Source organism: Ylistrum balloti, unplaced genomic scaffold, assembly GCF_031769215.1.
Source record: "Ylistrum balloti isolate Yb309-2 unplaced genomic scaffold, AGI_CSIRO_Ybal_v1 Utg370590, whole genome shotgun sequence".
Taxonomy (NCBI): Eukaryota; Metazoa; Mollusca; class Bivalvia; order Pectinida; family Pectinidae; genus Ylistrum; species Ylistrum balloti.
In genome coordinates, this window is record NW_026782366.1 from 1,584,650 (window position 1) to 1,610,446 (window position 25,797).

General features: G+C 35.5%; 1 protein-coding gene across 1 annotated transcript in view; it reads left to right on the forward strand.

Moving 5' to 3' along the window:
• The window catches only part of LOC132556802 (chromatin assembly factor 1 subunit A-A-like), a 53,033-nt gene extending 28,987 nt beyond the window's left edge, over positions 1-24,046 (forward strand). The window contains exons 2-3 of the mRNA XM_060221248.1: positions 20,835-20,994; positions 21,889-24,046. Of these exons, the coding sequence (XP_060077231.1) occupies positions 20,835-20,994; positions 21,889-22,622 (894 nt within the window). The 3' untranslated portion in view covers positions 22,623-24,046. The remainder of the gene's footprint in view (positions 1-20,834; positions 20,995-21,888) is intronic.
• The last annotated feature ends 1,751 nt before the right edge of the window (positions 24,047-25,797 follow it).

Genomic DNA, 25,797 nt, shown 5'->3' on the forward strand with positions numbered 1-25,797 from the left:
ACAGTACAAAGCGACATCGAAATTCATTGAAAAAATCAACATGGTACACATTACTTGTCCAAATTTTGTTTCCGAGATCAAAGACACCTGCTAGAATACATGTACAAATAGTCAAACTAACCAAGCAAATACATCTAGATCTTAGAGTAACTTATTGTCCCTGTTAATCGAATTCACAAGAATATTAGTTGATTAGAAACGCAATGGCAATTAATACTATAAAAATGGGGTTTGATTCGGAATAGACAATTATAAATCTTTGTTTGTGTCCATCCGTTAAAAGTAGTTATCGTGTCATTTTCAGATCCATACTTTAGTAATTATTAGTATTGTCGTGTTCTGGATCAGAAAAAAATCTGATATAGCTGGACTCCTTGGATTAGACTGAGAAAACTCCCGCCTTCCAGGTTTAAAAGTTCATACGATCAGCGTTCTTGTACGGCTAGAAACGAAATTAACTATGTCGCTTAGACGGCAAAGACACTTTATAATACAAAACAGTAAGTCCATCTTATCTGAGAAAAGCTTCAGTGTTTTATGGACTTTCTCCTGGATAAAGTTGAATTAAGTATCAAAGCTTGGTTCAAAAGTGTTTAAAACATCAAAGTGAGAGAACCCGTCTGACTGATAAATCATAAAAGTTTGCCTTAACCCATCAAATCTGGTTGTACAACCTAATATAACGGCGTCGAGCTAAAGGAGGGGATTCCCGATATCTGAGAACGATAATGGTTTATTATCATTAAATTGTGGGAAAATAAATTGAAAAGGAAGTGGTGGTAGAATCCATCTGATTGATTTTGCTATCGATTTTCCTGTAGCTTTTGTCTGGGGTTTTAACAGAGTTATCAATGGGTTGGTTTATAACTTGATATGTAGGCGTGGTGTCATGAAACCTTTAGTCCGTGTTCGATTGTAATGCGTTATACTGACGCGCTCGATTGTGATTTGTTACGTATAGTGTTGTAAGACTGGTAGTGTATAGTGTTATAAATCTAGTGGAGGGGTAATTCTTTACAACCTCTTCCTAAGATTTGGTTTTTCTAAAGAAATTGACAAAGAGGAAAGAAAATAAACACATTCTTATTCCGTTATAGGCATCATATCTACGATTTGCTTTGATGAGAGAAATGGAGGGGATCATCCCTACATATTTATATATTGATTCAAATTATATACTACTTATGTTGAACATCGGTGACTGGTTTTATATGAATACATAACGTTACCACAGTATTTATCATTAATGAGATCACTTGACAACCTGGGATAAGTCTTAACAAAATAACACAGAGCACAGCGACAAGACACTTTACTGTCCATGATAATGGGAGACTGATTTACATTTATAATGATTTTATCATCATTTGAAGAATGACACAATCTATAAACTGCTGTGAGGCTTTATCGACATGTCAGAAAACTGGACTGGCAAGATCGTATTTTACACTAAACGTTGGTAACAATACCCAGGCATAAAAACGCTTAGTATTGTCAGCTTATCGACGAATTCAGTTTTCTAGCATAGCTCTCCTCCTTTCAACTTTTATTATGTAATATTCAAATATATAATAATAAAAACTTAATGCATCTGATAGAAATGCCTTATCTTTATGATATATCAATATATATTCAAAACGAAGAGTAACTTATATGTACACAGCTGAACGTTACGCTAACCAGGAGGTTGGCACAATGCTGAGAACTGTGTCTGTTTTTCTTTACAATCTGTGTCAACTTGCCCTTGCTGTAAATTAAGCCACGGGGTTCTAAAGCTCTGACCATGGAAGGCTTTTTTTTACAATTTCGGTCACCGACATTCATCTATCATAACTGACATTCTATCTCAAGATAATGGAAGCGCTATAAAAATATCTGTGTTAATTTAATAATTGCAACACATACATTATTTATTCAATGCTACCGAGACACATTGATGTTGATTTTTGACATTATTGATTGTAATGACAGTTTCTGTTATCATAAAATAATTAAAGTAGTTATCCTGCAATAGGATTGCGGGAACCGTTTTTTTTTTTTTTTTTTTTTTTTTTTCTTTTTAACGGAATTAATATTTATTCGTTCAATCGCCCGGCCTTCAAATAATCTTTTTATTTTTCTGACATTGAAAACAAGTTTATTTTCCTGTTTCTTAGGATAATTTCAAATCTATAAAGGATATTATTATTTTGTGCCAGAAACATTTGAAGTGGTTCAGTTTTATGTCGATTCCTTTTTACGAGTATATTGTAGTTCAGTTTTGGTTTGGTTAGTCCTTGTTTTAAGTCACATGGTTCAGTTTTGTGTGGGTCCTGTTTCGAGACACGTGGTTGAGTTTTGTGTGGGTACCGGTTTTGAGACACATGGTTCAGTTTTTTGCGGTCCCTGGTTCAAGACACATGGTTCAATTTTATGAGGGTACCTGTTTTGACACAACATGGTTCAGTTTTTGCGTACCTTTGTTCAAGACACATGGTTCAGTTTTATGAGGGTACCTGTTTTGACACAACATGGTTCAGTTTTTGCGTACCTTGGTTCAAGACACATGGTTCATTTTATGAGGGTACCTGGTACCAATTCTTTCTGAATTGGTGTCTTTTGATTACTTTCCGTCCCTTTTTTCCTGTTGGTTTTTCCTGCGATGTCTGTCGAATTCTTTATATAACTATGTGTTTATAGTTGCTGTATGCTCTTTATCGTCTTTCCGATTCAGCACCATATGTGTTGACGTTTTTGTTTACAACGATAATTCATTTTCATGAAAGCAAACAATGTGGGTAGATTATTCACTGAGATATTATATGTTGCGATGTTGTTAGCAATTAGCGACAATTTGCCTATAGGGAAAGACATTCGCAATAATTTGATAGCATATCACTCGTTTATAGAAGGTCGGTCAGGTGAAGGGCAATTGTAACGATGAGAAGGACACCTACAAAGTGTAAGATCCTTAGATATTAAATTGGTCGTGAAAATAAGAGCTTGCATTATAACAATTAATTCAATATCCAATTTCAGGAATCAGTTTCAAACATGTAATTTGTAGGCTGAATGGGAAAAAGAAATATTTTCCAATTTCTTCAGTCAGTCGTAGCAAGAATGTTAAAGTCTTGAAATTCAAACCATGAATGACTTCAAAGAATTTCATTCTGTTTTACTTTTGAACAAAAGCAAAACAACTGAACGCGTTCGAAGCAACCATATTGTATGTCAAAGGTCATAGGAGATTCTAAAATACGGACTCGTAAATTATGTCCAGACATTATTTCCGGATGTCATTCTGCAAGTTCGTATATCATGGTCAACGATTGGATGTCCTGACAAATAACAGTACGTGTCCGGCGTAGGCATTGTGGGAGTATTATTTATAGCCCAGGTTCTATTTGGGAACTATTTTTATTATCGGAGGAACACCTTGTACATAGTGTAGTTAAAGAGGCGTGACGAGTCTTTTAGGCGTTTTTATGATCACATGACCAAGGTTACGACTGACATGTACCATTTCTACGATGACACGAAATAAACAAATGCAATTAGTTTCATCATTGCTAGTTAGTGATATCTATCTATAATAACTGTCAATTACGACAGGGGCATCGAGCGTTGTCCAGGCTATACGTAGTAAGTGGATCATCACACAAATATATGTATCACTATCGGTGAACGAATTTAGTGCTTTGATATATTAGCCACATTATCTGTTTACATGGAAATTACACTTACTCATTAGCATTAATATCTACTGCATGTATCAATGTATCACATCCTGTTAAACAATCACTGTCACATTACAAACTTATATCATTTATCAGAGGTTTCTAAACGTGCACTTAACACCAATGTATGTTCATACTGACATCTAAAAGCACACAGAAAATGAGTAAATTGTTTATTAATTTTATCTTATGACTTTGTGATCTGATTATTTAGAGGACCGATACAATTATATTATATATGTTATTGAAGCTACCAATACAATATTTACTAAACGATAAACAGTATTTTGTTTCCTTAAACACTGCTGGGTTGATGACAAATAACAACGTATCTAATAAATGTTCTGAGATGTTCTGCCTTAACATCACATTGCTCAAATAAAACTTCCATAACACATGTTTACCGTCACCACAAAAGTAACACAATTAATCTTAAATGACCCGTTCATCGTTTTGATATTCTTTTAAAGTAAAAGCTCTCGAGCAGGCTATTTATGGAAATAACTACCCATAGCAGATACGAAATAATAGGTGTCATGAAGTAAACCAGTCACTGTTTGATAAGATTATCCTACTTTACGTAGCTTTCACCTTGCATTAACAAATGCATTTTGTGAGAAGATTTTATCACAATACATCGTTGTATTATTTGTAGTTCGTTGATATAAGAATATAAATGAATAGGCTTGAGAAGTGGTGTATGTCTACAATATGGGTTCGTTGATTTGTCGGGTTTATTTCTTAACAATTGATTGGGCAGCTTAAGAAGGTCAAAGAGTTACGAATTTGGATGGCATTACTCTAGAGTTTGCTTTGAGGCAAATACTTTAAGATGAATTGAGATTGCACTAGTATGTACATAATTATGTGGGAGTGTCACGGTTTTACTCTTAAAGCTCTCACCACCAGCAGCGCTCATTCATGTTAAGTCTTGATTAACCAAAACATATTTGAAGCTTCCATAACACGTGATCTTCGATTTGTAAATTCAATTGATTTTTTCTGAAGAATGTGTTTTGCTCAAAAAACAGCTATAGTGCTTTATAGGTAATAGAACACAATCTTTTAAAATATGGATACTATGCGATTACAGTAGATCTTCATAATTGTATTCTTGTTTTATCAGTTCAATTTTTCAATATTGTAGTAATCGATTGTACACGAGTACCACACGAGTTGAATACAACAGATCAAGAATTAGAGCCAAACGATTAGATTTAACTGCATTACATTTCTGTTTCTTCCTTCCAGGATTCGTCAGTAATGCATAGAGTCTTAATAGTTGAAACAAATGCGCCCGAGTGATAATCGATATATGTCAGAATAAATGTCAACTCCAGAGAGGATGGTACACTAACCCCAAAAGTCAGAAAATATCATTTCTTTCAACACTGAAATATTTCAAAAGAAGTATGATTAAAAATATAGAGTCTTTAATAATTCTAATAACCGCACTGCTTCCTGTCAGTTTTTAATTATGTCAAACGCAAAAGATTTGAATTGAAAATAAAAATTTATGGAGGGATTTATGGAGGTATTAATCCGCTTTGTCCTGAGATAAACACATTGGAGAATCTGTCAGAAAGATGTGTTACATAGACTAATGCGTGCACCACACTGAGTGTATGAGCTATGGGGGCTTTTGTTGTAAACAGGTCATGAGAATCCTCACATACCATTGCTGACTTCATCTAATTTATGTATAACGTATAAATCTTACCATTCCTATTAGTTTGTCATATTTCAAATGTGGCCTTTTTGATGTTTAGATCCATTAATTGTAATTGCCTCCCCTTAAAAATATAGATACCTATCATATCAATTATCGTGATATTAGCAGTAATTTTGTCATAAATATTGTATCATATTATATATCTTTATTGTGTGAAAGAATTCCTGTCTCAGTGACTTAACCTATTATGTCCCGCGAATTACTTATATTTACCCTGTCTATTTATGGTCTCGAAGTCACTTTTATTTAACCTGTCTTTGGTCTCCGGGTTATTTCTCTTAATCCTTGGTGTGTCTTGTATGTAATCTATATTAACCCTGTTTTTTGCCTGTCTGTGGTCTCCGGATCACTTTTATTAACCCTGTTTGTGCCTGTCTATAGTCGCCGTATCACTTTTATTAACCCTGTTTGTACCTGTCTGTGGTCTCCGGATCACTTTTATTAACCCTGGTTGTGCCTGTCTGTGGTCTCCGGATCACTTTTATTAACCCTGGTTGTGCCTGTCTGTGGTCTCCGTATCCCTTTAATTAACCCTGTTTGTGCCTGTCTGTGGTCTCCGTATCACTTTTATTAACCCTGTGTGTGCCTGTCTGTGGTTTCCGTATCACTTTTATTAACCTTGTGTGTGCCTGTCTATGGTCTCTGTATCACTTTTATTAATCCTGTTTGTACCGGTCTGTGGTCTCCGTATCACTTTTATTAACCCTGTTTGTGCCTGTCTGTGGTCTCCGGATCACTTTTACTAACCCTGTTTGTACCTGTCTGTGGTCTCCGGATCACTTTTATTAACCCTGTTTGTACCTGTCTGTGGTCTCCGGATCACTTTTATTTACCCTGGTTGTGCCTGTCTGTGGTCTCCGGATCACTTTTATTAGCCCTGTGTGTGCCTGTCTGTGGTCTCCGTATCGCTTTTTATTAACCCTGTTTGTACCTGTCTGTGGTCTCCGTATCACTTTTATTAACCCTGGTTGTGCCTGTCTGTGGTCTCCGTATCACTTTTATTAACCCTGTTTGTGCCTGTCTGTGGTCTCCGTATCACTTTTATTAATCCTGTGTGTGCCTGTCTGTGGTCTCCGTATCACTTTTATTAACCCTTGTTGTGCCTGTCTGTGGTCTCTGAATCGCTTTTTATTAACCCTATCCTTTTATATAACCCCTTTGTTTGCCTGTCTACGACCACTAGATCACTTTTATTAACCCTGTGTGTGTCTGTCCATAGTCTCTTGGTCAATTCTATTATACAATATAGTAACTCCATAACTTTTTATTAATTCTTTGTGTGTCTGCCTATGGTTTTAGGATAACTATTAATCACACAAAGAATGCCTGTTACATCATCGGTATTAGTATTGATTTGGTTTCAAATCTTTATCAAAAACTTTTAATAAATACTTTTCTGATGATGGATTGCTAGTTTAGTTGTGATTACTGTCTGATAGAGACAGCGAAATATGTCTTAGTATAAATGAGACTCTTGGATTGAAACAGGTTCCTTTCTACAGTACAAACAATACTCTTCATACAAACTTCGCTTACGGTATTTCGCTTTGAGCACAGTAAACCATAATTATGTAAATGTTATCTTGAATTCATGTTCGTTTTATCTAAATTTGCTTTCAATAATGGCATGGCAGTTTAAGTGTTTGCAATGTCACATCAACTTAGGATTTATATCTCAAATAACTCTTTTGTATTTCGCAAAAATAGAAGACGCAAAATGAAGTTTTATCAACTATCGAGCAACCGTGATTTTCTTTTCTCAGCAACGACTACACCAATGACTCTATGTAAACATAGAGGAGGTTTTTTCGGGGCATTATAGAATACGGAAAGAAAGAAAAGTCAACGACAATAAATCTAAAAAATATAGATTAGGAGATAAATGCAGATATCCACTCGGTAGGGGATCATAATGATTTAATTGAAAGATATTTGTGATTAATCTAAGCGATAAAATGTATATGTGCTCTCCCGCGCGGACTAAAGCGTGTTTAATGGAATCAAAGACATAAATTTGGATGTTTTGTTATGAATGGATTTCAGAATGACACACCTCCTCGTTAACGTTTTGTGGTAGATTGAGCCAATCCAAAATCCGTAATTGACCGGTATTGTGTATATTTGGACAATCGGAGATTGTTCTCTTTTTTAAAGTTTTATATAAATAGGTTTACGCCTTTTACCTTGATCAGCATTCTGTCTTGATGTTTTTCTTTCATCAGTGGCATGATGTTTTGGACATGTTTCATAAAAAAATGTTTCTTTACGATAGATTTCTTTTAAATTTCCATATAATTACGGTGGTTTTATTTCAAAACACTGTTCAATATTGGAATTATATAATATGTTTATTATGATAACTGGTATTGTCTTTCTATCACAAGAGATCCAGAGATACCAACCAGAGATCAATGTTACTGGCTCTACCTGTTACCAGACCGATTATATGTCCATTCAATTAGATACGATCCACAGATATAAAGTGCACGTAAACCCAGTATTGTTTAAAGTGTGTCTACTAATTAAGAAAATCCTATCAGTACTAACTTAATTACCTTGACGTTAATGAACATTTCAACATGAGGTGATTACACGTCAATATATATCAATCACATATTAATTAGGTTACAGTATCCCTGTGATACTAGTTTTGATATTTGATTATTGCTATTTGATTACTGGATGATTTCGAAAAATAGTCATTGTTCGTATCAATATTTGTTATTTTATTTGGTGTCACATTATAGATATATAAGTATTCTTTTTAAGTTCATCATTATGCAGTACCTTTGAAAAATTCTGAAGTAGGGTTTTACAACTGGAATGGAGTTGATATAGCTCTGCTTTTCAAAATAGCGTATTTTTTTTATTTTGATCTAAATTGATATAAAGCAAAATATCAGTGGAACATAACTTACATCAGAAACTAGACATTGCTCACTTTCATTTTATTGTTGTCCTGAAAAAATAATATTTTGATGATGATACATGTCTTCATGCCATCAGTTTGATGATATATAGACCATGTGCATATATCAATGAAAATGATGATGAACAAATTGATCCTCTGATTTCAGTGATTAACATGATCTATCACCCATTAAATAGGTTTCAACGAGGACTTCTGACTCGAAAAACAATATCAAAGTAAATGTTTTATTTGGTGTATTTTTCACCGAAAGAACAACCATGTGGTCCACAAGAATTGTAAATTTACGTTACATTTGTATACAAACAGTACAATAACGGTCTTTTATTACATATTTCCACTTTTTCAACAACTTTATCTGATACCGATAGGGTATGTTATGTATTACGGTGAACTATGTCCACGTATCAATCCTAATGTGTAAGGATTTGGTTCGGTGTAAGAAAACCCGATTGGAAACCTGCCAGTTTGTGAAGGTGACTTTCTTGACACTCGAAGCTAAACGGTTCTTTATCTTTATGTACACTGATCCAAGATGGTGTTCGTTTTCAATCCAAACGTTTCTGAGATAAATTCGTAAACAAGCTGTTTCACAGTATCCTATTAATATTATGACGATAAGTGTAAAACGAACCAATGTATTGACACTTTCGAGCATTTGAAACAACTTCAAATATCTCTGAAACTCAATTTTTAGCAAATGCATTCAACATGCCCTTGATAGTGTATCAGAGCAAATATTGATACACTTACGGTTTAACTACAATATACAAACAAGTCATTTTATATACATCGCCAGTATAAACACAAGAGTTGTGGTGTAACATTGCGCGATGTCTTATCGACTGTCAGAATGAAAGGTGATAGCTTTCATACATCGAACTTACTTGGCGTAACGATGCTTTGGAGCGAATTATTCTGAATAACTGAGCATAGAACTTTAGGGGACGAATTAGCTTAATCATATACATGTAGTAGTTTCTGACAGTATGTGACTCATGGAGCGAATTATTCCGATCTCTTAGGAGTTTCTAGAAGTATATAACTTTTGCTGAATCACATAGAAATTCTGACAGTAGACAAATGGGAACGAATTGTCCTCATCTAAAAGGTTTCTGGGAGGAAGCGTGCGTTATTCCTGCCTGGAAACCTAGGACAAGAAGAGACAAATTTGCTTCACACAGACTCTAGAAGTAAACATAACACAAACTCACTGATCCATTGACCACGATATTGAGTTGTCCTATTCCTGAACTTATCCGACCTTTGATCAAAACATTCTAAAAACATCGACCCGGTTTCCTTGGTTCCCTGAGCGCTGATAAATCTTGATAATCCGTAAAGCAATCCTGATATTAGTATACATCGGGATAAACCACTTTGTTGTACACGTATAGTGTTGGAGAAATCTACATTCTTTAACGTACTGCACTTTAGAGTAGTAAAACTTAACTTGAATAGATTAATCGTGACTTTTGATACATGTAAGCTACTTCGACACACCCACTTGTCAAGGTATGGAGCTCTTTAGTGACCAGAAATTATAAAAGCACGAATTTTGATATGGGAGCTCAAATGACTTTAAATTCTGGTTAAAAGAAATTAACACGCCTCTTTCAAAGATACTGTTTTTGTGTAAGCTATTTACCCAATATTTACGATTTATAACCAGCACGGGGTCCGCCGATGTAGTTACAGGATTATATTAAGTGTGCAGAATTTGGTGCGTTCCTTTGAAAGAAACCGAAAGTTCTTAGTTCCTTGTACAGCTTAAAACACAGGTATTGTGAGGACACACTGAAATGAAAGTTGATATACTATAACGACAATAGATGCCATAGGTTCAAATGCACACTTTATAAATAGAGATAATAAATTTGGAATCTGTCTGGTGACATTGGCGGATAGTACTCTAACAGAATTATACGACCACATAATAAATCACTTTTAAAATGAAGTTGCAACTTTTATACAGAACGTATCATCAAAAAGATAGTGGACATATTTGTTGTATAACATAATCAACCTGTTATACAGTAATTCGCCAATGTAGTATTTTTTGTAATTAGTGTAGAGCGTTTTCTAGTGGCTACGCCAGCCAGAAATCGATTGTAAAAAGTGGTAATGATATGGACAAAGACGTTAATTGAATTGAAAAAGGCAAAATATAACGGGTTTCTTCCACTGACTTTTCCTACTCGCTTTCCTGTCAAAATGCTACTGCGTTATGCGACAAAAAGAATAGTTAAGAAACTCGTCTCCAAGTGTAAAGTTTTGCACGGCAATGATCTGAAAAATGAAAACTTCCCAGATCCGTTTCATAAAATCGCATATGAAATGAAAACTCATAAAAGATCCTTCATATGTTGAAAAATACCATTGATGATCAAGTAAACTGATATCGCAAGTAGTTGATTTATAAAAGTTTTGCAATTTTGTGAAATAAGATATATAACAGCTATCTCCTCAATCTCACCGATCAATTAATAAAACATTGACACGGGGATATTTCTCTTGAGTGGAAATTTCCTTTGCTTCATATTATCTTATGGCGTTGTCAATTATCAATATGTCGTTACTGGGTTCATATGTTGTAAAGCTAAACTGTTTTCAAGACCAACCATTGAACACACTCGATATTTTGAATATGCTTTCTGTATGATTCTACGATCTTCAACGCAATTATTGTCTAAGCTGGGTTTGAGGAATTCACATGTGAAAATATTCTTGTAGGAATCACTCATCGGTACCATAATGACGTATCTTGTTCCAAATCGGTTGTGTACATTCATAGCTTTAAAAAGAGTTTGGATAGGAACGTGAAAAGTTTATGAAAGATGAAATAATTTGTCGTGTTTTTCACGAAATTGTCAAGGAGAATATCACTTTTCACATACATCAAAGTAACGAGCGAGGTATGTTCGACAGTTTCTTCATTTAGTAAGTTATCGATACCCCTCCAAGCTATCTCCCATGTAAATAATGCCTACAGGAACTGGGGGTTATACGGTAGGGGCCGGGGTACTGCGGTATTCGTGGTATCTTAATGGCGGCAGTATTGTCTTCGCTATCTTGTTAACTACACGGATACATGCTGATAGATCGGCAATTCTCGACGTCTCACTGCACTTACTGAATACAGCTTGAATACCGGAAAGATACCCGTCCAAGCGTCTCGTTGATAGTATTCAAGACTTTAAATGAATCGGACACGTCATGTTTCACATGCTTTACAAATGGCGGGCATTCGTTGATCCCGTTCCGTGGCCGATACCGGCCATTTGTCATCGCGTGGTATTGTCTTGAGGTTTCGGGTATAATATCTCAGTCTTTTAAGAGATAGACGATAACATGAGGTGCAGTATCGTCTGTCAAGATTTGATTTTATCTAAACACATAAAATGCAAAATTTTGACAGTTTTGGTTATCTAATACGAGTTGATGGTCCTGTAACATTCAATCCGCACCTTTGCATTGTCCTAACATTTTTTCTTCCACTTATTATTTAGGACAAATATCTATGTTCACAGATTTTATCGGTTTTGAGGTCACTTTATATGACAATACTGATTATCAATCGGTTATAACAAGATAACTGTAAATTTGTTATACCCAGATAAGATTTCAGATGTTTGGTAATATGCAGTGTTGAGGTATGTTTCATATTTCTGACTAAATTCCGATTAAATTACATTCGTGTCAACATTGCTTTCTGAGTTTAATACATAACTCTCTTAAATGATTTAAATACACATCGATAAGCCTTTGTTCATAGCTGTAGAAGTATTCTCATTGATAATAAACCAGTTTTACTTAAATGTAATTTGTGAGATATGTCAACGTCCTGTTAAGATACGGAAGGCAATGAGAGCAGTATGGATCAGGAAATCAAATTCTAAAGAAACAATGAGATTCGCCTTTTGATCATTTTACATGCATTGCTATAAAAGTAAAAATCGAACTGGTGAGCTACTTGGCACCAATCTGGCCATGCTATTTTGTAGGAATTTGTTCTTTAGTAGACATGTTTTAATCAACATACTCTGCAATTTAGTCACAAGAACCCTTTGGGACGTCCACACCATCTCAGTTATAACCCAACGACAAACTCAAATCACTAGATTACTCGGAGAGGACCATATTCTGGGCGCTGCCCTGTAATATACATTCTTGGTACATTAGACAGAGCCGGGTTTACAACACCGCCATCCTAACGTTCCGTATGGGATAATGTTTTATTGCAGAGCAGGCACAAAAACTCCGTGGACACGTTTTAATCAAGTAGCGTGGTAGTGTTCATAAGAAAGGGAGGTTTTACATACATATGATGTCCTGGGTGAGTATTAACTAGAGGTGAAGATGCGGCAAGTAGGACGAACATCTACGTAAAATTCGTAAACAACCTGTTTGTTGCCAATTTACACTGCTTCTGGGAGTCATTACAAGTTAGAACGGAGCTGTAGACGTCTAATTAAAATGACACCCATGTCCCCTTGTACTCTCGCATAGGTAGCATTCACACCATGTTGTCAATAAACCTCCAACTACTCAGCCCACAACTTTAACACATAGTTTTGCCTTGTACTGGCCATGCAATTATTTAGCACGCCCTTGAGATATGTTCAAATTATAGCAGAAATACCACATGTATTGTGGGGCATACAGATGATCTACGGCGTTATTTCGTCTGGAAAAAAAACCCGTTTTCTATCTAAAATTGGCCGATTGGACAATTTAACCGAGCTAGATTTGGAAAGGATAACATTTTGCGCGCATACTAGTGATAGCTAGTGTAAGATTGTAGATAAGATATTTTCTATGTGTTTTTAATTGACGGGAACTAAATAACAAAGCTTACAGAGAAGGATCGTAAATAACACAGTGGTTAGAGAGTATGTTTTCCTCAAATAATGTACGGGTTAGAGAGTAGGCCGGACCATGAAAACACGGTGATACTAGAGTTAGATAAGATGGAAATACAGTGGTTAAATAGTTTAACTGGCAGTGAAATACGGTGTGGTTTAGGATGGGTCACAAATAAGACAGCGTACAGTGGTCAAATAGTGAACAAAGAGAAGTAGAATCGTGAACAAGATAACGCTTAAATAGCTATAAAAAGTAGCGGTTTTATTATAGAACGGGTTTGATCGGTTTTACAACAGATATTATTTTTAGAAAAATTATCAGTAAAATTACAAGTGTATACACGTTTCCCTGTTGATATTTTTCGAACTCACTCAAATACCTAGACTATTCGATGGATTTGAACGCGATAAAATATGTCCCTCGCGAAATCAAGTTCTTTTCAGTAAGTCGGTTCTTTTTTTAGACATAACGAGTAAATAATAGGTAATCATGCATAAAAAAACATGACAATTTGTAAACAATTATAATGAAACCGGAACCGTGGCTGTACTTTACGTCTTGCTGCTCGAAAGTGCAGGAATAGAATGTGTGATATTCTGAAGTAATTAGTAGCCCAAGTGTTCCGTAGCTAATACACTACAAAGTAAACGACAAAACCAACGACTAACAGACTTATAGCGGGAAGGAATTTCCTCAAAAATATAACAAATGGATACCCCTAACATATTTATATAACATACCTTTCCACGTCCTTGTTAACTATTTACAGGACTCAATAGTGGGGGAAACGTTTTTTACAACATGTTTTGTGTAGTGCTTATAAAATCGATATTGGGTATGCTCTTTTCTTGTTCTTTTCTATGTAGTTTTCCATGGTTCTTTTCGTTTTTTTCAGTTTATATCTTCAGCTTAATATACTAGTATATGTTAAGACAAGAGATATAATTAAATAAGATTTTTAATAACCATCTAGTGTCATTTCATACTTCCGGAACAGTAGTTCATTAATTTCGACTGATATCAAATAGTACGTTCACTATGCATTGTGAACGTGTACGGCGAAGTAATGTAAATAGACTTATTTCATTTTAATGAAATCCGTGATAAAATCAAAATTTTGCACATTGACGAGTATATAAAAATATTTTACGGTTTTAAATGTATTGTTTCGTCTAGTTTAACGACCTCGGCATATCTTTGTTTTGTAAACACGGACGATGGTCCATGATAATGTTAAATAACTAAGGTGTTCCTAAAATGGGATGTTATTTACTTACAATTTACTTTAGTAAACAATTTCAACTATATTTGTGTAATTTATAAAATACGTAGTTATTTCGGATTAGTTCCCTATACTTTCCACAATGATTTTCAGTTTATTTTAAATCTCCTCCACTATTTCTTGAATATCTTTTGGTATACAATTTGTAGAGAGAACATTAAGTGTATTAGTATGTATGGGACACAATTTTCTCCCACGAGCAAGAATGTAGAACTTGAACTAAGGACAGCAGGTAGAAATTTACTTGAAGAATAGAACGGCAGGTGCAGGACTGTCCTGACTAATGCCCAAACAAAACCTATATCCTTGTAGCAGGGTCACGATAGTCCTTTCTGTTTACAAAACAAATCTATCTTGGTTACTCGGCGAACTGGGAATAGCTGTGACGTTAAAAAACTGAGTATGTATATCTTTTGTATGTAAAGCATGATGGTAGCCCCCCAGAATACTAGCCCCGAACATACATTAGGCAGATGTTTCGTTGGACTTCAGTACATAGTAAACACACTTTATAGCATGGTAATAGGCATTACCACTAACGCTGGTGTCCTACTATAAGGCAAATGCAGAGGAGAAAAAAAAAGACCATGAAGACAGATAGCGTGACTTATTAGTTGTCTTTCTCTGTTTTTTTAGCTGTACATAATGTCTATAACACAAAAAGATATGACAAGGAAATATTGACATACATGCCATGTACGAAACAACTGCTACTCTGCGAAGTGGAAAAATATAGGTCATTTAAAGATGATTAATAAAACACACAAGTGAACAGCATCTCTTAATACAAATCTAGAGTTAGATACAATAGCGCTTAACAATTAATTAAACTTCATCATACGGATGTTTCGTCCTTCTAGGTCAATGAGAATAGGGTCTAATGTTTGAAGACTAGGAGACGACTGAGGAAAATCCAAAGTGATTGATAGAAAAAAAACCTTGTTAAATCAATTAAGATGTTTGTATACACAACATCAAATCTATTGGTCTGAAACGTATCAATTATTTGTTCAAAAGTTACATGTATATGTAAAATATTTATAGATCAATCTCGAACCTGACATAGGTAATATCTAAAGTGATGAAGTCATTGGCTGTCTAGATAACCTTCTCTGAATTACATTAAATATTTAAATTATAAATATCCTATTTTATTTTTTTGATTATATCATCGAAATGAAAATGAAGTCATAATTTCACGTTTGTTTCATTATTTACAGATATCATAGTCGATCGGGATCTCATCCGTTATTCATGTATAGTGACCACAGGGCTTATGTGTTTATGCGTCACTTAATTCTCTGTCTGTCACTTCCAATGAAAAGCCCCTGGTTAAAACCAATTGTACACAATTTTAGATGGAAAATGTTTAAATTTTTGGGGAATAGAAGATAAAATAATTACATTAATATACCCCACTTCTGTTAACAGTTGTAAAAGGATACATAAAACTGGCCTCATCCGCTGATCACTAAACAATAAGTTACATTCAACTACCTTTATATTGTATTCAATATCTAATTAATGATTTGTTTTCAAATTATTTTTAAGCTTTGTTCTGTCATTCCTTCCCATATATCAGACATCTTGAGACATACATTGTCATAGATAGTAAAACTTAAGATTTGGCCTCCTTAATATCGATTGTCCGTAGTCTTCAGCATTTCCTCTACTTCCAATCAAACTCTCCTATCGCTAATTAAATACCTACATCGCTTCTTAAATTACCTTGCTATCATTAATTTCAGGACTACAAAACGTTGATTTTCGTAGTTTGCCTTGATTGTTTATTGTATGTCTACACTTCTATAGTTTTTTATTTATATTTATATATGATAAAGTAAACTCTATTTTCTGAAAACCTGTGCTGGTGATTAACATGACTGGTCTGATAAGACGGATGCACTATTATGCTGCTTCAAATGTTACCGTGTTCACTAAGATGAGTGCCTTGTTTATACAGACAGATATCAGAGTGCGGTTTTTCCTGATATGTATAACATCTCTTAGACGAGAATCTGAAACTGGACAGCGGCTGTCATAGTGAGATACGCTATGATGAATTATAGTAAAAAAAGATAACTACGTGAAGGGCAAAACGGAAGTAGCACAGGAATTCGTTTTTTTTTTTTCATAAAATGGTGCACCAACCTACGTTTTTGTTGTATCATTTATAAAGGTATCTTTCCGCAATGGTAGAGATGGGATCGAGGAATCAATACCCAAGTTGATGTCTTAATCTCCTTTGAACAGATATGAACTTCATTCTAGAATTTTACACGATAAGTAGAAAAAACGAGCAATATGTAGGTCAAGTAAGAAAAGTTTATTACATTAGTGTAAAACTACAGTAGGCAAACTGACGGACGCTGTTGAAAAGTTTGGTGAAAGATTTTCTCACTAAAGTCATCGCCTGGACATTACAGTCGCTATAAACAACAATTAGTATATACTGGGGGTCATAAACCACTTCACTATCAGTCCACCCATCAGTACTTTACTACAGTTTATTGTTCTTTACATACTAAGGTAAACACAAATTGCCCGACCGTAAAAATATATAGGGACCCTCCATTCGGATTCCATTTACCTTTTACTATAAAGACAGATGTTATCGGATCGATTCTGTCATTACGAGACCTTAATGGGGGTTGGGAATAGTTGATGGGTTAAATATGTTACCCCCTGAGTTTGACCCTGGCGACGTTTTCTATTCCACTTTGTATTAGGACACCAAAGTGGACACTCTGGAACATGTTAATCTTGTTGATCTAATTTTTGTTTATGTAATCATAATTCACCTTAAGAACTATCTCCTGTGACGCTATCTTGTGATATTTTACATACATGATTTGTTGGAGGAGGTCCACCATCTTTATCTAAGTTTTCTGAACCCCGCCTAACATGTGTGTTGAAAAAAGAAGTATCTTTGTTCAGAATGCCATTACCACACACAAAATATCAAAAATAATGTACATTCGCATACATTTCCAGGCATGAATTGGCAACAGAACCATATATCAGTAAAACTGTTTGTATTGCTGTGAGAATATTTACCTTAAACTATTCTGACATTCAACTTTAAAATGCTAGCAGCATGGTGTGGATGCCATATATCTGTCTATAGTTTTCTCGAGTTAACCTCAAAGGTTTGACGTTTCATGTTTTCTGTGGCCAGATGTTTTTTTCACACGTTTTAAAAAACAGTTCACGTGACGTTAAAAAGCCTGTCAAGTCAAATTACTCACACCATGGTTTAGTTCGCATTCAGTTTCCACAGCCACATAGCCCAATTAGGTTTAAATTCAATAGACCAAAGGGGTTCAGTTGTGTTTCGTTTAATTTTATTCAATTCCTGAAAATGGACTTCACACTTGTATTTCCGTTGTATTCGACAGTGACAGAAGTGACATGTCATACATAAACGACAGTGATGCATGACGGGTAAAAAATCCACAAATACCATTTGCTGGAACGACAGCGGATTTTAGCGAGGATGTGATACAAATGAGAATGGATCTTGTAAACACCAGTTATAGGCGTCAATCTCTTACTTTATGTCGCTTTCGACACGTTTTGAGACAGACTAGAGTTTTACTCCCGGTCGGACCGACATGGCGTCGAGGAAATTCAGAACATAACATCTCTCTCAATTAACAACACTGTCGCGTGATGGTCAACTGATTTATTTATGGCATATCTGTATCTCAATTTTCGTTGCATTGATAGGACAGGCAATTAATACAGACCTAAACACGCTAGCCACTGTCCACAAACAACTATATTTCACCATCAGTGCTTATGTTTTAGACAATTGTAGTAGAGCTGTTGAAATATATCAAATGTCATTGTGAATGGCTGTGTTCCACAGTTAATGTTTACAGACGTCGGAAATAGATAAAATACATCTAACCTTGCTAGTGTATAATGGCTGCTCCACCAATCGGTCAAATGTTTAAGAATATACAATGAAAGCATCATCAATAATGGCCTAACATTTTTTTTCTTTGTGACAGAGATAACACAATAGGGAGTGTTGTAATGCAATTCATACATTTACATTCAAGTCTGTTTAGATTAATTAAGTATTGTGAAAGTTACATTGGTTCACTGACATGTACTCGGTGTACTTTGTGGGACTACAGAATTCACTTTTGATACTCTTATTCGTCATAATGCATGCCACACACAGTAGATGAACACGGCAGTATTTTCTGCTATTGTCATATCAAAAAGGTATTCAAATATGTGAAATCTACAAAGTTAAAACATTAAACACAAGTCAAGGGAAGACCCAGATATGGAATGAGACATATATTGATATGTATGTACATTGGTTTCTGACATTCTTCATAGGAGATATTATCACAAAGAAAAATCCCTTTTAGCACATTTGCACTCCCGTGACCGCAAGAAACAACATTTAAATTCCACGTTTTCCGCTAAATGTTGTATAAAGGATGCTCCTAATTTTACAATGACTTTCCCTGATGGCCCCATACACTGTTTTAAGCGCCATAAACACCTGTTACGCCTGTATAATTACTACATCAAAGATACAGACGTGCGGGTAAGACCGGCAACAGATTACGACGACATTTCTCCTCGTCAAAATGACCTGATACAAGGATACAGGAATGCAGCCAGCCCCCTGGCTACTGTAAATCAGCTCACCGTCACCTTGCTTGTTTTCACATTAATGTTTTAAAGTAATCATTTGAATCCATAGCAAAAATGTACTACTTAATCTTCTAATATAAATTTGTTAAAACTTTGGGGAAAGGATCAATTTGTGAGAGTTTATTTCACTTACAATTCCTTGTAAATTATTTAAACCATCAACGCCAGCGCTTAAATGACAAATATTATAGTAAAATACTTAAGTACAGATTGCACATGTTTCGTGTTAAAAGAATATCTTATCATCTAATTCATAAGAGTATAGTAAATGGTATCAATTCCATTACCTTTTCTAAATTTGTCATTCATTTAAAAAACAATAGAAGGAGAAAATATCAAAAATGTAAATGGTTTCCGGCAAAGGAGGCATTTATTACGACGATGAACGACATTCGAACATTAAGACTTCAGTACAAAACATTTTCCACTCCTCTCTTTTCCTAATATCAAATTACTAATATTCTCTTTCGACAACAGTCCATAGTTTTGTGTGCAATACACATGATAGAACACGTGGAAGGGATACATATCACGAGCGACACCGAAAAATACTAATGTATCTGTTCTCGAGGTTTAAGTTCCTCTTTCTAATGTACCGGATATCTGTCAGTCGATGATCTAAAACATTTTATGTCTCGAAGGGAAAACTTTAAGCCTGTGACATTCTATTTTTTTTTTTATTTCGTACAGAATACATTCAATGAGAACAAATGCAGGCACCAAACACAATTCTCACAAATGTATAATCAACTCTGTTGAAGTATTTTTTACCCGGAACAATATTTATCATCGTAAACCAATAAAGCTGCTGTCACCACTGCCTTTATGTATTTTGGGCGGATGACATGCAGTCCCTGGGCTCCACATCCTGCGGTGACTCCCTTTGATGTTCTCCTCTCCCCTTTGCGCTGGAATGCACGTAGATCGATTGGTTCAGCGGTTGGAATATCTCTTCTTTGCTGGTCTTCTTCCGATATCGATCAATATATCCGTATTTTTTTTCTTTCTTTATTGCTAGTGTTCTCTGTGGGTTGTTCGCACGGTGTCCGCCATCATAGATCTCAATCAGTTTCACGCTTGAAAAGGTCAAATTAAGTCAGGGTGACTTCCGCGCTTTCTTAGTGCGTGATGTATTGGGTGTTATTAGAAGCACCTCCTGTACAAGACGATGTGGTGGGAAAATGAGGTCCATAAGGGGTAGATTTAGGCAGAGGTGCCTGAGGACGTGTGTAACTAATTAGAGTCAATAAAACGTTTTAAACAAATTCCCTAATCAGACATGTGGCCGTGCAGGACTGACATCATTTACTGCCCAATAATCTTGTAGCAATTTCCCATATTTAATTATAATTTAGAACTATTTTCCTTTTTTTATCCCCCATAATTAAAGTTACATTTGTCAACTTTGCACATCTTTTCCACAAAGAAACATTTGCTTCTTTGTTTCTATTGCCGGAAATCGAACCAGAATTCTACTTTTGTTTTGTCTTAAATAATCGAATAAAACAAATGCATCTTTTCAGCTTTGTTCTTTTCCTTGTAATAAGAATAATGTATATACTTGACTTAACACGGCGACATTCGTTATTGACAATGATGTACATAGACACTTCTATTTTATCATTATAGGTGAGTAGTTCCAGACGACTTTCAATAGGACCAGAAGCGCAAAGGTTATGCAGGACGTATCGGAAGGTGTGCTCCGCCGGCAGATTCTGTGCAATGCAGTACTTCCATACACCTAGAAATATTTCATTGCCAATTTGTGTACCAGAACATATCATTCCTGGTAAGTAGTCCAAGCGGGTTTTTTTCACTAATGGCTTGTGGAACACGAATTCTGAAAGCAATGACTTGCATTGTTAGTCAACGCAGTCATTTCTTAGACAATTGTCTTACCAACACCCTTCCCAACATTACCAATGCGCTATGTCCAGTTTTAGATGATTGTTTTTTTTAAAATTAATTCTGGTTCTTTGTGGTACATTGTATTGTCCAAGTTTACGACAAAACCATTCACACACATCCCTGCTTCCGCATTCTAAACGATATTGATTCATAATGATATAGGTTTTTTTTTTAATTTTTTTTAATTTTTTTTTTTTTGTTGCATCGAAGTAGTTACAGTACATCGGGGTAACTACATGTACACGTACATGTTGTTTGGAGTAGTGAACCAAATACATGTACAATATGTACAGTTACTCCGAAGTAAATTGAAATCAGGAACAGAAAATGAATAACATTCGTTACATAACAGTCCATAACCAAAGAAATCATTTTAAAGAACAAATTACATGTATCTTACACACATCGTCAGCACAGAGTTCAACTGAACAACCATCTGTAGAGAGCGGCATCAAAAACAATCCTATCATGTAAAATTACAACTGCCTTGCACGCCTCTTCACATTGAAACCATGTTTATATCAAATTTAGGGATGAAAGCAAACATCGTACAATAACAACTAGTATAAAAATAATTAAAGGCAGTATATTCTTGCTAAAGCCTAATCTCCATGTGTAAATGTCGATGAAAACAAACATTGGGACCTGTTATCTAGAGACTATGTGAATGAACATTAAAGAAAAGTAAAGCAATGTTTATCAACATTTAATATACATGTATAATATTTTTGTCACAACAACTGATTCTAATATATGCATTTCTTTTTTCCAACAGCTGAAGGTAAGATTTGTGATCTTCAGCCGGACCAGGGTAAGTGTGGTGCCCGCTATATCAGATGGTTTTATCACAAAGGACAGAACAAATGTAACTGGTTTTATTTTGGTGGATGTGACGGAAATCAAAACAATTTCAAAAGCAAACAAGCTTGTGAAGATACCTGCCGTATTGCAATAGACAATAATGCGCATCCTAGCCGGAACAATGCTATTGCACTTCCTGTTAAAAAAAGTCCAGTGGTAATATCAGAACCTATTTTTCTACCAGACAGATCAAATCAGATCACAAGATCGTTTTCGCTAAGATCTAAAAAGGTAGGAAAACATGATAAGGAGCGACGCAGAAAGCGTAGATTACGTGATAGGAAGAAGAGAAGGTTACAGAAGCTCCGGAGACGAAGACGAAAGCTAAATGTAACTCCGCGTAAACGTAGACGCGACGGGAAAATTTCTGGACGGAAACGTAAAAATAGAAAGAAGAGGAGGCAGGGAAGAAAGCATAAAAAGAAAAATAAGAATAAAAAGAGCAAATTACATAAGGACAGGAAAGACAGAACGGATGAAGAGACAGAAGAAGATAACGGACGTAATAATCATAATCAAATGACAAATGAAAAACGTACTAATGATAAACAAACAGTTGAGGTAGACACTCAAAGTCACTCATCGTTAAAAACATTAACAGTCCTCGATTCAGGTGACGAGGAAACGACAGATGATATGGATAGCTAACGAGTGTCAGAATAAAAGACACTCTGACAGAACAGGTTGGCGTTTGCTTTACAAATTACAAGTACCATATCAAATTGGTAACGATGTTTAATCATTGATCTGAATTTAATTATTTCAAACGCAAAAGTTTGTCAAGGTGAAAACCAAAAATCAAAAATTATCTTGAACTTGATCTGGTACGTATTGTGCAAGCTAACCTTTGTTATTCAAGGGATACATGAAAGTGTTAAACTTTTCATGCACAGCGGTTGTATCGGATAAGACATCATTCATCTTTGTTAGTGCTGACTTGGAACCGGAAGTGGTCGTCTGTCGGTAAGGAATCGTATCATTATAATTCCTTGTCGGCATGGTCGAACATTTTGTCTGTAATGAAAATTCGTGGACGCCTACTGGCTAGTGTATTATGAGTTCCAGTAAGAAATGTGTTAAGGTATAGTTAATTGAATAAAAGACAATCCCCGTGCTGTATGGAACGTGACTTTTCCTTTAATACAGTCAAAATAATTTCGTAAGCAAAATATTTCGAACAATTATTCATGGTCATACAGACCTTTGACCAGTATTGTCACTTGAAAGCGTCTATCGAACAATGCTGGTAACTTGATTACCCGTTCGCTGTCGTTCAAAATTAGCCTTGAGTTATTACAGTGCCCTGTTGTTGAGCGAGAGGAACCATTTTTTTCACATGACAGTAGAGAGGAAGGAAAAGGGCAAATAACTCTGATTTTGACTTCTACGAGTGTTGTGCGGCTGTTGCCCTTTCGTATTACTAATATGTACATTATTATTTTTATGCCGTATTTGATGTATAAGTAATAAATTAATTCATTAATAACTTTATTTTATGGAATATGTTAATAATTCTGTACATATTCAATCTTTTATTTTATATTTTGAGAACAAACCCGTATAGTTAGTATACTGTCATTTCAATATGTCTATCGATCAAATGTATAGATTCTTTCATTCATCCGTCAGGCTATGTATTTGGGTAAAATTGTGAGATGGTAAGATATCTTGCTATGTTCTGTATATATCTTCCCACATTAGGGTGTATATATCATAACTATATATATATATATATAAGACTTATGTAACTGTTAGCGTGGGCGAATACATACGATTCCCAGAACTGTAGTATTCAATTCTCTATGACTGAAAACAATTCCCGCGTTTTTATACCAACAATCACAACATCAACAGATAAAAGTATTATTTCTCAGAAAATACCAAATTGACAAGACAAAAGCAAGACATGCTATTAGCTATAATAGTTTATATATTGCTACAGATTTGAAATTGCTAATATTTGAAGCTGGTGTGGCTACATGTGTCAGTTTAAATGTCGATTCTGACTTTGTTATTACTACTGTATGATATCCAAACATGATATGTGTTCGTGTATATTTGTACAGCTCATCTCCATAAAGAAAGTTGTGATTCTATGCACGTGTTTGTGTCATTGTTTCAATCTTCCTCTTTACATCATGGTTTGTTCCTACGGCAGTCCTCCGACGATTACACTTCTTCCATGGCAACGAATTGTTTAGACAGTGATCATTAAGAAACCATCAGCAAAAGAATTTTTAAAGTAAAGTGTAACACATGTATAACCATTCCGATGAAATCGTCAGATAACATGTAGAAGGCAGACCAATGGCAAATAAACCCACTGTAGACAGAAGACCGTCACACCAACGTGCCGTAGACAGAAGAACGTCACACTAACGTGCCGTAGACAGACCAACGTCATACAAATGTGCCGTAGACAGACCAACGTCACACAAACCCACCATAGAGAGTACAACGTCAAACAAGCCCACCATAGACAGAACAATGTCACACAATATACCGTAGACAGACGAACACCACCAAAACCCAACGTAGATAGACAACGCCACACGAACGCATCGCAGACGGAACGTCACACTAATCCACCATAGACAGAAGAACATCACACGAACGCATCGCTGATAGAAAAAAAGTCACACAAACCCACCATAGACAGAACAACGTCACACAAATCCACCGTAGACAGAACAACGTCACATGAACGTATATTAGACAGAGCGACGTCATCCAAACCCAATGTACACAGAACAAAGACATACAAACCCACCGTAGACAGAATAAAGTCATACAAACCCACCATAGACAGAACAACGTCACACAAACCCACCGTAGACAGAACAACGTCACATGAACGTATAGTAGACAGAGCGACGTCATCCAAACCCAATGTACACAGAACAAAGACATACAAACCCACCGTAGACAGAATAAAGTCATACAAACCCACCATAGACAGAACAAAGACACACAAACCCACCGTAGACAGAACAAAGACATACAAACCCACCGTAGACAGAACAAAGACACATAAACCCACCGTAGACAGAACAAAGACACACAAACCCACCGTAGACAGAACAAAGACACACAAACCCACCGTAGACAGAACAAAGACACACAAACCCACCGTAGACAGAACAAAGACACACAAACCCACCGTAGACTGAACAAAGACACACAAACCCACCGTAGACAGAACAAAGACACACAAACCTACCGTAGACAGAACAACGTCACAACATTAATTTTTCTAACATTGTTCAAATTATTTCTACATTTATGCTAGCATGTACTTAAGCACAAAAACCTCCTTCCAATTTGACTGGTGGTTATCGTTAATCAGGATGAAATTTCAACTTCCTTAAAATAAATTTTAACTGTTGAAAACGAGACACACGTCATTATGAACCGATAAAACTGTCAAGCACTGCAGGGAATGCTGCATAGAGCTTCTCTTGCTGGGCAGTAGAAGCCCTGTCGTATTCGTTCATGTCAATTTCTGATGATCTTTTTTGTATTCAGTGGGACTGAAATTGAATTGCATGACCCGCGTGGTGTGTTAATGTCGATCTATTTGGGACGCTTGTCATTCATAATGGATATATCTAAGTGCATCATATGATGCATTTCATTTTAATTTGCATGACGGTGCAAATACTACATATATGTATCTCATCTTTATCCACCAATTGGGACGTGTACTGTTGGTATTGTTCCGTCAGCGATAGACAACCCACATCTCGATGTCCTCACAAACGTTACAGTCCGCCACCATACATGCTTCATATTCGAGAACAAGAACTGACAGCTATGACTTGAA